Source organism: Protopterus annectens, chromosome 2.part0, assembly GCF_019279795.1.
Source record: "Protopterus annectens isolate FY-2018-M chromosome 2.part0, PAN1.0, whole genome shotgun sequence".
Classification (NCBI taxonomy): Eukaryota; Metazoa; Chordata; order Ceratodontiformes; family Protopteridae; genus Protopterus; species Protopterus annectens.
This window is the reverse complement of record NC_056728.1, coordinates 819,674,763-819,689,658: the sequence shown is the minus strand read 5'-3', so window position 1 is coordinate 819,689,658 and position 14,896 is coordinate 819,674,763. Positions and strand designations below refer to the sequence as shown.

The window sequence follows — 14,896 nt, the reverse complement described above, 5'->3', positions numbered from 1 at the left end:
CATTAAAGTCTATGGATGCACTTTAATGGGTGCACTACTGCTTATATGCCCTATTAAAGTCTATGGATGTACCATGCATTATCCCAAGGTAATGTCATAGTACAAAAAATTACATTTATTTACACTGTGGTTTAATAAAAAGAATATGAAGCTTTTTATTAAAAAATGTCCAAAAAACATAAGGAAGGAAATGTGAGAAAATATGTTGTGGCACTTCACTTGGCAAATGCTGCAATGTACAAAACAAAATAATTTTCAATATTCAGAAATGCTTCTCCTTCAAGTTCTTTAAGAAAGATAATACTCTTCATTGCATCATCCACTCACATTAGACTTTAACAATACAAGTAAAAATTTAGCAGCATTTACTAACAGACTACCTTCATCACTGGTCTCCTGAGGATTCCCGGCAGATGCTGAAGATCTTGCTGGAGGAGGCTTGCTCAAAGGATGGCGCCAACTTTTGGTTTTCTTAGTCTCTCCACTGTTTATAAACAACTGTATAACAAAATGAACTGGGGGTTAGTAACTAGACAATAAGCAAAACTTGCAGATTTCTTTTATCAAAAACTGAAAGCTCTGATCAATTACTAACAATTTATTTGGTTAGCCAAATTATTTTTTTTTTGCAAATTTTCTCCTCCATCCTCTAACCATTAAGCAATCAGGAACTTTTTCTTGAGTTCTACCACTTCCCCACACATGCCAGAAATGGCCCAAGGAATGAGAGTGCAATGAACCAGTGAAAGGGCAGGCTGTATCACATGCTTGATGATGACACCCTCCAGAGCCCCTACCTCCCTTGTTGTAAGAGGATGCATCCTTCTTCTCTCGGATCCCCACTAGAGATTTACAGGTAACGCATGTGTCCTAGAATACACATCCTTATAGGTACAGCATGTGTCCTGGGAGACACTTCCTTAGAGGTATAGCATGTATCCTAGGACACACATCCTTAAACCTTCCCCCCAATGAGTGTGAGCAGACTCGGTATCATTGGTCTGCTCTCCCTTCTCTGCCTGCTGCTCCAGCAACTAATTCAGCACTGATCACCAGGGTCATAGTAAGGACTCCATCACCCCTGCGTATGAAGACTTGGTTTATTTAGTCAGATTTTAAGAAGATCTGTATAACCAATCAGTGAGGTAAATGTCAGTTCCCTGCAGGGGAAGAAAGGTAATAAAAGTCAAGTATGCGATTTTACTAAGCAATATACAAACTCATACTTCAAATGTCAGTGCACTGTTGAATTATAGATGTGGGAGACTATCACAGAAATAGACCGTTGGAGATTTTCTTTTATTAATGCACAGCTACAAAATTAAAATGCAAAATATGTATATGGAATTCTCAGAAGTCCAACTACAGTGGCCTCCAGAAAAGTATCATTTACTCTACGGGTTGGAGACACATTTGCTTGAGACACACATCTTCCCTGCCACTCACTCATTTGTGCAAGTGCGCTAGCTGCCATTAACACAACTCCCTTAATGTTTTATAGCCTTACCATAACCCCGATCATCATCATTATTATCATCTTCTCCTTTCGGCTGCTCCCGGTAGAGGGTCACCACACTGGATCACCGATGTCCGCAGAAAGAGTAGCAGTAAAGTTTTACTGTGTCAAGTTGCCAGCCCAGCACCCAACCTTCCTCAGAAGGTACACACATGCACACATTCACACCTAGGGCCAATTCAGAACGTCCAAGCCACCTGCAGCATGTCTTGGGAATGTGGGAGGAAACCGGAGCACCTGGAGGAACCCCACACGAACACAGGGAGGACATGCAGACTGCATAGAAGGCACACAAGCTGAGAATCAAACTAGAGACCCTCTTGCTGTGAGGCAACAACTCTAAACTTTGCACCACTGTGCTGCCCACCAGTACCCTGATTCTAACTTTAAAAAAATCACATCCAGTCCCTAACCCTAAAGATCCCCCACCTTTCTCTAAACCTAAAATCCCCTTCCCCCTCCCATTCATGATTGCTCTCTAAACTAAAAATCCTCTTCCCCTCGCTAAACCCTAAAGTTTTCCATTGGTCCCTAAACCCAAAATCCTCATCACTCTCCCTAACCCTAAAGTTCCCCATCAATCCCTAAACTTAAAATTCCTGCCCAACTCCCTTACCCTAAAGTTCCCCACTGGTCTACACTCAACTCCATGTCTTCTTCCATGGACATAACCGCACCTTCACAACTCCCCTTTCCCACTTACCTAGTTCATTTCATCTGCTAGGAAGTGAACATTTGGTGCGGCAGCTCCTTGGCTGAAATGATATTCAAGTTCAAGCGTGAGCAGCTGTTCACAAGAGTTGAGAGACACTCAAGTCCCCAAGTAAGTGGAATTTGAGCATCAGGAGCTTTAGTGACTATAACAATCACTTACAATGCACAGTTGCAGGCACACCTACATCCTCATTTACTTATTTGCTTGATTTAAGGACAAGTAGCTCCAAAGACCTTTCAAATGATGATTTAATGTAGAAGGCAAACAGAAACCATTTACAAAAAAAAAATGGCCATATAACAATATAAATATAAATTTGCAAAACTAAATTTAAAGGACAGAGTTACGGTAAAATGGAATAAATATACTTGACATTTTCTAAGACATAAAAGTCTCGCAGCTCACAAGTAATACAATTCACATTGAAATCAAACATAAATCAAGTATTGGTACATTCAGAATAACATGCAACTTACATAACACAATTTCCTTAAAACATTTACATTTGGAAGCAGTAGCTAGGTGATCTTCTAGCCTGGATATGAATAATAAAAATGTGGCCTAATATGCAGCATAGCCTAGCAAAATATTACAGGTAACTGGGACAAATTTAGAAGGGATCCTCAGAGCTGTTTACAATACCAAACTATCCTTTTTCAAAGGCAAAGCTCCTTGATATTTGGGTTTAAAGGGATAAGTCTGAAACATAGCTCCCAACTGTCCAGATTTCTGACTCATATTTTTGTTCCATTTCTCATAAAATTGTAGTTTTCTGGCAAATCATTGAGGACTGACGTCAGAAAATAATGACAGATATCTGAGTTTTAGACTTCATATCCTTCAGAAAATCAAATGAATGCATAACTTCCTGTTATTCTGTCAACCTTTTCAATTTGTAAGAGCAATATTTAAAAAGTGTCCCTATTTCTTGGGCCTTTGTACCCCCATTATTTATGGCTTTGTCCAGATTTCTTGGTCTAAAAGGTTGAGAGGTATGCTTTGAAAATACTTTATGTGACAAGCAAGTAGAGGACAGTATTCAATATATAAGGGTGTAACCCTACGCTTAATCAGAGATAGTTGGAAAAACAGACTTTACAGAAAAACACACAGCAGAATGCTTAAAATATGTATACACAACTGTTGAATGACATAGCTCTGCAGACGTTTAAAATTAACATCCTCACCTGTGAGTAGAAATCCAATTTTAGTATTAGTAATAGTCTGCATGACTGTAGTCTATAGCTCCTGTAACACAGCTAAATGTAGAATTCAGTAAAAAAAAAAAAAAATGGGAGCTTCAGCAAGGTGCTTATAGGAACATTTCACAATTTTGGTGATTTTTCTTTATTTAATATTTGTTTTACCAGGATTAAATCCGACTGGACAACAGGTGTTCTTTTTCAGTGGAGTCCTTGGGAGAAAAGCTCCAAGAAGTAATATGGTGAACAATACATAGGTTAATATGGTGGAAAAATAGATAGGTTAATACATGTGGCAGCTATGTTAACATGTGTGAATAAAAATACAGTAAATATCAAACAAGCAATATAATACACTTTATCACATATCGAATGAACAGCATGATACACATCAAACATCACATACATGAATAAGTATTAGTACATAGGTTAATCCAAGTGGTAAGTATGTTGACATGTGAGCGAAAAAGAAAGACAGGAAAAATCCCTGTGAGCAGCATAATACAGTCAGAGAATCAGTGAATTTGCAGTGATAGTACTGTGATGGACACATAAGGTGCCAGGGAGTAGGTCCATATTTTAGCAATAACCCACGCCTGGGTGTGGGTTATGCTGGATTTACTCACGGTTGGTGTGGTTTGGTCACGAGGGTGTAAATCCAGCATTACCCACACCCAGAAGTGGGTTATTGCTATTATACAATGACATTACTTAAGAAAAAAAATAATTACTTTTCTTAAATAATTGCATTGTATAATGCCTCCTTGCTGCCCTTCCACAGTTGTCTGGTATTCTGCGGCAGTTCTGATGTACTGCGCATGCGTATTCTTACGCAGTACATCACAGCTGTGGGCAAAAGCAACTGAGAAAGCAAGATCTCCGTTGCTTTTTACAACCTGTCTCGCTATGTTAAACGAGTTTAACATAGCGAGACAGCTTTAAAAAAAGTAACAGAGAATCTCCATTGCTTTTTTAAAGCTGTCTCGCTATGTTAAGCCCATTTAACATAGCGAGACAATTTTGAAAAAAGAAACGGAGAAAGCAAGATCTCCGTTGCTTTTTAAAGTGCCTCGCTATGTTAAACGGGTTTAACATAGCGAGACAGCTTTAAAAAAAGCAATGGAGATGCTCCATTACTTTTTTTAAAGCTGTCTCGCTATGTTAAACTTGTTTAACATAGCAAGACAGGTTGTAAAAAGCAACGGAGATCTTGTGTTCTCCGTTGCTGTAAAAAAAAGTTATACTAATGGAAAAAGTCCGGGCGACCGGACCTTTTTCCATTACTATAACTCTGATTTACAACGTGCACGCTAACCAATCAGCATGCACGTTTTGGAATATTAATGGGGGGGGGGTCGTTGTACAATTACAAATATTTACTGATTCACTTTTACTCAGCAGTAGTATTTCTCAAATAAGCAGCCATCTCTTACAATCCTTATAAAACTTTTAGTCATGTACTTACCATAACTTCAGATGTTTGGGATCCATCTCGCCTACATTCTGACTGATGGGTTCGGAGCCGATCCCTCGGCTCCGACTCGGCACGCTTATGCTATAGAGCAAGGCCTCTAATTGGCTGAGCTATCTTTATCCCAGGATGCACCACCACTAATCCCCCAGATCTTGTTTGTCCGCATTCATGCACACATGCACAGCTTGTTTATATAACATTGTTAGAAGTTTCAAGATGAAACAACAGGATTCGGACCTTCTGATATCCTCTGATCTCCAAGGAAGGGGGAAGGAGGGTGGGTTATTAGGAATGTAGGTGAGATGGATCCCAAACATCTGAAGTTATGGTAAGTACATAATTAAAAGATGTTATGTGATCCTATCTCGCCTACATTCTGACTGATGGGACAGCGTCCCTAGCACCTAAATCCCGGGTGGCTCATTGGAAAACACTCCTGAGCACTGTGGAACCAAATGAAGCTCGTCCTCTAGATGCCACATCTAATTTGTAGTGAGAAATGAAGGTGTGCGGGGAAGACCATGTAGCCGCAGCACAAATGTCACCAATAGCAAGCTTAGAATGAAATGCTACCGAAGTAGCCATAGCCCTTGTAGAATGAGCCTTGACAGAGGTGGAAAGCTCTTTGTTAGAATAAATATAAGCTTGAGTAATACAGTCCCTGATCCATTTGGCAATAGTGACCTTTGTGACCGCGTTGCCCAATTTGTTTTCTGCAAAGGACACAAACAACTGATCTGTCTTCCTTGACTGTTTGGTCCTGTCCAAATAAAAACGTAACTGCCTGTGGACATCTAGTGTGTGGAAAATAAACTCCGCTTTATTGGAGTATTTTGGGAAAAAACTGGGAGCTCTAACGACTGTTGCAAGCATAAAGTAGAACAGACTTTAGGAACAAAAGAAGGATTTGGTCTGAGGGATACCCTGTCTGTATGAAAAACCAAGTACGGGGTTTCACTGACAAAGCTTGAAGTTCTGAAACCCTCCTGGCTGAAGTAATTGCCACTAGAAAGGCTGTCTTCCATGATAGAAACTTTAGATCACAGGTAGCTGCCGGTTCAAAGGGAAAAGAAGTCAGGCACGTAATACTATATCGAGATCCCATGGAGGTGCAGGATGAGAAATCGGAGGTCTTAATAAAGCAGCACCTTTCAAGAAGGTCTTACACAACCTGTTGCTCATTAAAGGTGGGTCTATGGATTCATGAAAATTAGAAATCGCTGCCAATTGTACTTTGATGGTAGAAACAGAAGAGCCTTGATTGAAAAGAGAGGTCAGGAATTTGAGTACTTCTGCCACGGGAGTAGAAATCGGGTCCAGGCCCCGGAGTTGAGCCCAGATAGCAAACCTTTTCCATTTGCTAGAATACAGTTTCTTCGTAGCCGACTTGTGGGCTGAAGACAATATGTGCACCACATCTGGATCCATTGCATGTCTCCTGACTATGGTCGGAAGAGGAGGAGCCAGGCCTTCAATTTTAATGTGTGTAGGGACTGGTGTAGTAGTCCCGACTGATGAATCAGTAGGTCTGGGACCTGGTCCAGGAACCATGGACCTTCCAGAGCATGTTTCCGAAGATAGGGAAACCACACTTGACGAGGCCAGTACGGAGCAATTAAGATCATCTTGCTGCCTAAGAGAGATGCCTTTTGAATCACTCTGGGGAGGAGAGGAACTGGAGGGAAGGCATAAAGCAGTCCGGTGGGCCAAGGATGGACTAATGCGTCCATAGGGCTCTTCCCCGGAGCCGGGGTTAGGGAGAAAAATTCTTTGCACTTCGCATTCAGAGGAGTTGCGAAGAGGTCGCAACACGGAACTCCCCATTCGCTGAAAATCTGCCTTGTAATTGTCATATTCAGAGACCATTCGTGAGGAGAGAGGATGGTTCTGCTCAACCTGTCGGCTATGACATTGGATTTGCCCGGTATGTGGGTAGCCACTAGGAAGTGTTTGGTCGAGACTGCCCATTCCCAAACTCTCATCGCTTCTCTGCAAAGAGGATAGGATCTGGTCCCTCCCTGTTTGTTCAGGTACCAGACAACTGACATGTTGTCTGAGTGAACAGCAATTACGCCTTGAGGGAGATAATCGTGAAGGGCTTGAAGGGACAGGAGTACTGCCCTCATTTCTAGGATGTTGATGTGGAGAGGGGTCTCTACCGGGTGTCATTTGCCTTGGACTGACCTGCCCAGGGAATGCCCCCCCCCACCCCGTCTGGGAGGCGTCCGTGGTCAAAGTGGCCACCGGATGAGGAAGAACAAAGGGTCGTCCCTGGTCCAAATTGGAGGACACTAGCCACCAGCGAAGGTCCCGTTTGCAAGATTCTGTGATCCATATTAGATGATTGAGAGGGAGTTCCTGAAAGGACCACTGAGTTGAAAGAAGCCACTGGAGGATTCTCATGTGTAACCTTGCCAAGGGAACTAGGAGAACTGTGGCAGACATCGATCCCAATAGCTGTAGGACCATTCTGGCTGGGGCTTTGGACCTGGGGAGTAAGGCTCGAACCTGATTTTGAATGGTCTGAATTCTGTCTGCAGGTAGATAGACCCGCATCTGGTTTGAATCTATCTCTACCCCTATGAATCTTATTCTTTGAGATGGCCTTAACACAGACTTTGGCCAATTGAAGGTGATTCCAAGGGAATTGCCCAGTGATATTGTGGCTTGCAGGTTCCGTAGAAGTAGATGCTTGGAGGTGGCAGTTAGGAGCCAGTCGTCTAGGTACGGAAACACCTGGAATCCTAGACTTCTCAGGTGAGCAGTCACTACTGCCAAGCATTTGGTGAACACCCTGGGGCTGTGGTGAGACCAAAGGGCAGCGCACGGAACTGAAAATGACTGCATCCTAGGCTGAAGCGCAAGTGTCTCCTGGATGTTTGATGTATTTTGATATGGTAATACGCGTCCTTGAGGTCTATGGAGCACATCCAAACACCTTTCTCCAACAATGGGAGAATGGTTTGTAAAGTGACCATTCGGAACTTGGACTTCTTGACTGAACGGTTTAGGTTGCTTAGGTCCAAAATGGGCCTCAAGTCCCCGGTCTTTTTTGGCACCAAAAAGAATCTTGAGTAAGTTCCTAATCCGATCTGGTCTGCGGGGACCAGTTGGATGACTCCTTTTTGCAGCAGCTTTGAAATTTCTAAGGCTGCGGTATCCCGTTGACTGGGTGGCGGGTCCGGGATTCTTTTGGACTGAGGGGGCAACAGAATGGGATGGAGTAACCTCCAGCGATAATTCGAAGCACCCATCGGTCCTGAGTGATCCCTTCCCAGGCCTTCAGGTGCTTCGAAAAATGACCCCGACTGGCTCCGGAGCAGCACAGTCGGGCAATCCCTCAGGGACTATGAAAAGCTGAAGAGCCACGAAAGGACTCGCGGTCTCCAGTGTTGCGAGGGCCTCTGCCGCCTCTGGGACGGCGTCTTCCTGATGAATTTCCCCCTCCTCTGCCTCTGGAGGGGGAACCTTCCTGCTGAGAGGGGTAAGACTTCTGAGATCTACGGAACCACATCTTCCCTCCTCTTTTAGCCTTGGGATAAGGCCGAAAGGGAGTGGAAAATTGTGCCCCTATGGCAGTCAGAGTCTTACCCTCCTGTTCACAGCGGGTAAGTGTGTCTTTCACCTTGGGCCCAAACAGGGAGGACCCATCAAAGGGGGCGTCGGCGAATGAAGACTTGAAGGCCTCCGCGAAATGACACAGGCGGAGCCAGGCTTGTCTCCGTAGAGCAATGCCTGTACCCGCCACTCTACTCACCCCTTCGGCCGCATACGAAATGAGCCTCATGGACGAGTTCGAAATGGACGACATCGTAGCCAGCTGAGAACCAACCGTCTGGGCCAGCTCCTCAGGCAGGTTACCTAAGAGGGTATCGGATAGCTCCTTAATCAGATCCCTCTGGAATCTCGTAAAGTGCGTCAGGTAGTTCAGAGACCTCAAAGTAAAGGCCGCTGAACTAAGGGTGCGCTTACCGTACCGATCCATGCTCCTAGACTCCTTATTAGGAGGATGGACGGACGTAGAAGCCTCTGCTACATCTTGCTGGGTAGCAGATGCCACCACCATAGCATCCACAGCCACACCTTTCGTAAGGAACTCTCTATCTGGGGGCGCCGAAAGAAATTTGTTTGGACGAGCGGGCACCGGTTCCACAGAGTCTGGGTGTTCCCACGCCCTTCGACAGATCAAATCCAAGAGCTCGTCAGGCGGAGACACCCAGGAGGCGGAGGGCTGAGCCCCGAAGGCCTTCAGGAACACCGACTCATCAGCAGAGGGAGGTTTGGACTGCCAGCTGCCTCGTTGTTTTAGGGCTTCAAGGATGTCTGCAAAGGAGACATCATCCGAGGACGACTTGGGGGACCCCTCTGCATCCTCGAGATTGGTGTCAGATGTCAAAGACTCGTCAGGGGAGTCAACGTGCTTCCTCTTGCACGTTTTCTTCCTGGGAGGTTCTTCCAAAGAGGCTTCAGAAGGACCTCCAGGAGGGGGAGAAACCCCAGCGGGGGTAACCTGAGGCCCAGGGGCTCCGCTGTCTGCGGACAGGGGGACTGCCAATGACCCAGTCTCCAAATGTAGGGAAGGAGCTGGGGAAACTGTGGAGGTAGCCAATGAAGATTTGGCTAGAGCACTCCTCATAGCCCTGAAAACGGGACCACCAGAATTCTGGGAAGGTCCCCCCTCCGTGGCCACAACAGTGGACAGTACTCCCGCCGCCGCCACACCAAGAGGGAGACTTGGGACCGAAAGCATCAATCCCGAAGCCTCCCCCCCAGGGCCGAAGGAAGAAGTCCGTGCACTGAACTCCGACCCGAGAGCCGGAGTCGGAGCAAGGGTCGGGCCTGACCCTAACACCTCCACTGGTTCCACCAACACCTGCTCCAACGGTGCCGAAGCTGTTGGAGGAGGAAGTACAATAGGGGAGTGGACCATCGGCTCTGAAGCCAACTGGGCTGGAGCCGAAACCATCTTTTGGAACACCGGAGACTGGAAGAGTCGAAGGAGCACCCTGTCGATGTCCAAATCAGACATCCTGGATGATCTCGAGGATACCAATCGGGCCCGAACCGATTTCTCCATCGGCTCCGAAGGGCTCAGGGACCGGCCCGAAAGGACTCAACAATTATCGGCTCCGAGGAAACCTTCAAGGAAATTTCCCTCGGCGCCGATAAGGACTTCGGCTCCGAGGGGGAAGAGTCTGAGCCGATGACCCTTATCGGCTCCAATATCAGTGGAGCCGATGAGGGTGACCCGCCTCTCGATGCCCCAGACCTCGGCTCCGAAACCAGGGGGGTCGAGGCTGGAGGCATCGAGGCAGACCGTTCCGACCTTGGCTCCGAAGTCCGTGGAGCCGATGGAGAAGTCTGCTTAGCTTTCTTAGCCATCGGTTCCGACTGACTGGTCGGAGCCGGCGCTTTCCTCTTCTTAGAAGGAGACGGAGAGGAAGATAAAGCCTCCTCGAAAGAAGGCTTGATTAATCCTTTGAGGATTAATTTGTTTTTCCTCTCCTGGAGGACTCGGGAGGAAAACGCATGGCATACACTGCACGATTCCTGCAGATGTTTGGCGCCAAGACAATAGACGCACAAGGAGTGGTCGTCCGTTATGGACATTTTGAACCCACAGCTCGTGCACTTTTTAAACCCAGAGGGTTTATGTTCTTTAGACATAGTCCTACAAGAAAAACAGACCACAACAGCAAACTTAAGGGTTTGACACACAGGAACAATAAGTATGCCACTAACTCAGAATATTAAAACTGAAAAACGTTTTTTTTTTTTTTATACACACAGAAGCGAGAAAGAGAAAGGGGAAACAAGGAGGGTCAAGACCCTCTAACTCAAACGGGTACTTGACCCACACACAACCACTGAGAAGTAGTAAGCACAGGGAAGGCCCTCTAACTTAAACGGAACCTTCTCTGACAGGAAATTATACTAAAGATTCAATCAAACTGCCAGAAACACACTCGTACACAAAGAATAGCCGTTAAAACAGCTTTTGGGTTTAAATGAAGCAAATACTGACAGGAAAAAAGACTATATATATAGTACTTAGCCCAGCCAATGTTGAGACCACGTCCAAGCTCTGTAAGCGGCAAACGAGATCTGGGGGATTAGTGGTGGTGCATCCTGGGATAAAGATAGCTCAGCCAATTAGAGGCCTCGCTCTATAGCATAAGCGTGCCGAGTCGGAGCCATCAGTCAGAATGTAGGCGAGATAGGATCACATAACATCTGAAGTTATGGAGTCTTACAGACCCATCATGCATTCCTCAGCTCTTCTAAGCAAAAAATAATCTGGAAGATTCTAACAAGGAAAGAAAGTAAGCATTTTTTTAAGAATCATTGCCTTGAAAAGTTAGGTTTCCGTGGTGGTGCAGTGGTAGCATTGTTGCCTCACAACAAGAGGTTCTCCCGTTCGATTCTCGGCTTGGGTTGGGAGTGCCTTCTGTGTGGAGTCTGCATGTCCTCCCAGCGGTCGAGTGGGCGTTCAAAGACATGCGTTGAATGGGCGCGCCTTCGTTGAAGGTTGGGCATCGGGCTGGCAACTCGACACCATAAACATCAACTGCCAATCATTACCGGGCCGGAGTTCCACTGTGGCGACCTCTAACCGAGAAAAGCAGAAAGACAAACAACAACAACTGCCTTGAAATGTTACTTTTATTTTTAGTATCTCATAAAAAATTACCAGTGTCCTAGTCCAGTATACAAACTTAAATAAATAACTGTTTTACTGGACTTTGAGGACTTCTGTGACAGTTTCCTCATTTTGCAGAAGTCCAGTCAATGAAATGTATCCTGAACAAAAAATTCAAGGTGTACAAAAGTGAAGTTCTGGAAACACTGGTAGAATTACCAGTGAAGCAAGACCATGCAAAAATGATTTGGCAAAATGAGACTTTTTTTCTACGAATGTCTAACTTATAATATTTTGTGGAAATATTGCAGACCACAGCAATGACTCACAAATGCCAACATACATAAAGAAGACTGCTTAAGTAGCTACAGACCTGAAGTAATGACCTCTGACTAACTCTACTAAGAGTTTTTTTTTATATATTTGATGGCAGAACAATTTAATAACTTGCTTACCATTTTGTTAAAGTTTGTTTGATAACTGAGAAGACTGCACACCTGAAACTAAGTGTATAAACAGCCTATCTGATTTTATTATTAACTTTATCTTAGGAATGTAACATTTGAGAAATCTGCAAACATCTAAGGTAAGGAAGGGTCTTCTCTTGCCTCAATTCTCATAAGGCTAGAACACAGTGAAAGCACAAACCGCTTCAGAAATAAAGGAAACATTTATTGTAAGAGAACCGCTACGTAACCAAAAAAAAAAAAAGGTCAGGCATATTGCACATTAAGAGTTATAATACCAAAATTCCATGAGAGTAATGTATTTAAGGAAACAATTCAGCTAAAGAAGTTACCTCAAAACAAGAAAAAGACACCTTCTCTGTTTTAAAACTTGAGCTCTTGGTTATACAGGATCACACAGATCAGAGGACTCATATAAATAACTCCCTAAACAGGCTTTCATGAAATGATTGATTATTTTTGATAGTTTAACAGGGAAGGTTATGGCTCTTAGCTGCTTATATGCATTTTGCTCTGTAGTCTTGGGTTAAAATCACTCAATCTCCATTACAAACTTTATGATTATGAGCAAACAAATTAGCCACACCAAGTACCAGGTTGACAGGTGAAATCAGAATTTAGCTGGCTCTCCCATTTAAAAGCTGAATAAAATAAACAAATTTCTGACAAGGGCAGAAAGTCTAAATGTAATGGAAAAGTAAGCCAGGCTGACACCACAGTGAATTAGTTTAGTTCTCCAATTCTGGTTCTCACACAGGGTGCCTTCTGAGCAGGGCATGCATATTTGCACTCTGCCCACATGAGATTTTGCAGGGGTCTGCAGTTTCCCCTCACATCCTAAAGCATAGCCAATAACTGAACGGCTGACACACTAAACTGTTTGTAGAGGTAACTGTCTGTAAGTCTTCTGATGAGTTGTTTAAGACTGCTTCTCTGCCTTGCATCAGCTGCTTGCCAGGACAAGTTCCAGCTTGTCTGGAACTGAAAAAAAATGGGTGAAACAATAATTACGCTAGCCCTGAGACTGACATACTCATAAAAAAATAGAGTTATGTATTTACCATAACTTGGCATCTATGTTATCCTATGTCATCATACATCACCACAGGGTCTACGATCTGATCGGATCTGAGCCAGCAACATAATATTTTCTTTAAATATTTCTAATTATGTTGCTAATTATGTGCATTATTAGTCTGTCTCCCTGCATGTCTGTGATGTAATAGCCAAGTGTTAAATGTGTAAATGTCTGTGAAAATAGTCTATATGTTGTCTGCACATTGAGTCTGGAGATATGGAATTTCGTTCATTTTTTGCACTTGTGTAATTTCTGAATGACAATAAAGTTTACTTTGACTTTGACACTAGAGAAGGATCCAAGGGTCTAGCTCTTCCCTGTCCCATGATGCCATGCTGCCCTCTAACCCCCAGATCGAGCTTGCTGTCATATTCCTAAAGGATACTCCTGCAAAGCTGGAAGGAAAACACGCCAACTTCCTCCATGATTCACAAGGTAGGGGGGATGGCTGGAGAGAAAATGTGATGAATGATGACATAGGATAACACAGATGCCAAGCTATGGTAAGTACATAACTCTTTATCTGATGGTATCCATGTCATCATTCATCATTATAGGGTCAGACTCCTGAGCTACCACTTATCCTGAGAGGCCTCAAGGAAGGACATTGTTGAGCCAAAGGAAGCCCTGGTCCTAGAAATTGAATCTATCTTATAATGAGATATAAAGGTGTGAGGATTAGACCAAGTGGCAGCAGCACAAATGTCACCTATAAAAAGCCTGGCCAAAAAGGCTGAAGTAGCAGCCATAGACCTCACAGAATAAGCCTTGATTCTTCCTGGAATCTTAAGATGCCTACTGTCATAGACCGTGGAGATGCAGCTAGAAATCCATTTAGAAATAGTGACCTTAGAAACCAGAACACCACATCTATTGGGAGAAAAGCCACACAGAGCTGCTCAGACTTGAGAAAACCTTTGGTCCTATGTAAGTAGAACCGAAATTGTCAGTGTCCTTGCAAGGTATGTAGAATGTACTCTATTTTGTTGGAATGACTTGGAAGGTATGTAGAATGTACTCTATTTTGTTGGAATGACTTGGAAGGAACACTGGTAGCAGAATATATTGGTCCAGATTAGATTCAGAAGCAATAAGGATGGATTCGTCCTGAGAGAAATTATATCCTTGTGAAAAATCATGTAAGGAGATGTAATGGAAAGAGCTTGCAGTTCCAAAACCCTTCTAGTTGAGGTTATACCAACCAGGAAGTCCATCTTCCAAGACAAGATTTTGAGATTGCAGGAACTAGCAGGCTCAAAGGGAGCCCTAGACAGAGAGTGCAAAACCAACACAAGGTCCCAAGAAGGAGGGATCCTTAATCAGTGGTCTAAGCAGGAAGACCCCTTTCATAAACACTTTACAAAGCGTAGATAAAAAAGTAGTCTCACTGTTCTCAAGAAAGAAATCACCGCCAACTGAAGCTTGATCGTAGAGACACTTGCTCCTGTTTGGAAAAGGGAGGACAAAAACAAAAGTGTCATTCTCCTACTTTGGACACAACAGAAGTGTATTTGTGGGTCCTGTTCAAGCAGCTTTACATCCTCCCTCTGAGAAATAGATCATGCAAAGTTATGAATCTATTTGGCATGCAGATAATACTAGTAGTTCTTTGCCATGCAATTATACAAGACTAGGTACGTATAATACAGTTACGTCCGTGTTGCTGTTTATTTCACACTGGGCCTGGAAATTCGACCATATTGTGTGACATAAAACTGGGAATTAGGTTTAGCAACTGGTGCTGTCTCTATTGAATGTTCAACCTTGGGAGTATCTGGAACATCTTCAGGAATGGAAGTAGAGG

General features: G+C 44.0%; 1 protein-coding gene across 6 annotated transcripts in view; it reads right to left on the bottom strand.

The window, feature by feature from the left end:
* KDM4C (lysine demethylase 4C) overlaps positions 1-14,896 on the bottom strand; it is a 3,520,425-nt gene that overhangs the window by 1,337,114 nt on the left and 2,168,415 nt on the right. For all 6 annotated transcript variants that reach the window (XM_044061093.1, XM_044061091.1, XM_044061094.1 and 3 more), the window contains exon 12: positions 381-498. In XM_044061093.1, the coding sequence (XP_043917028.1) occupies positions 381-498 (118 nt within the window). The remainder of the gene's footprint in view (positions 1-380; positions 499-14,896) is intronic.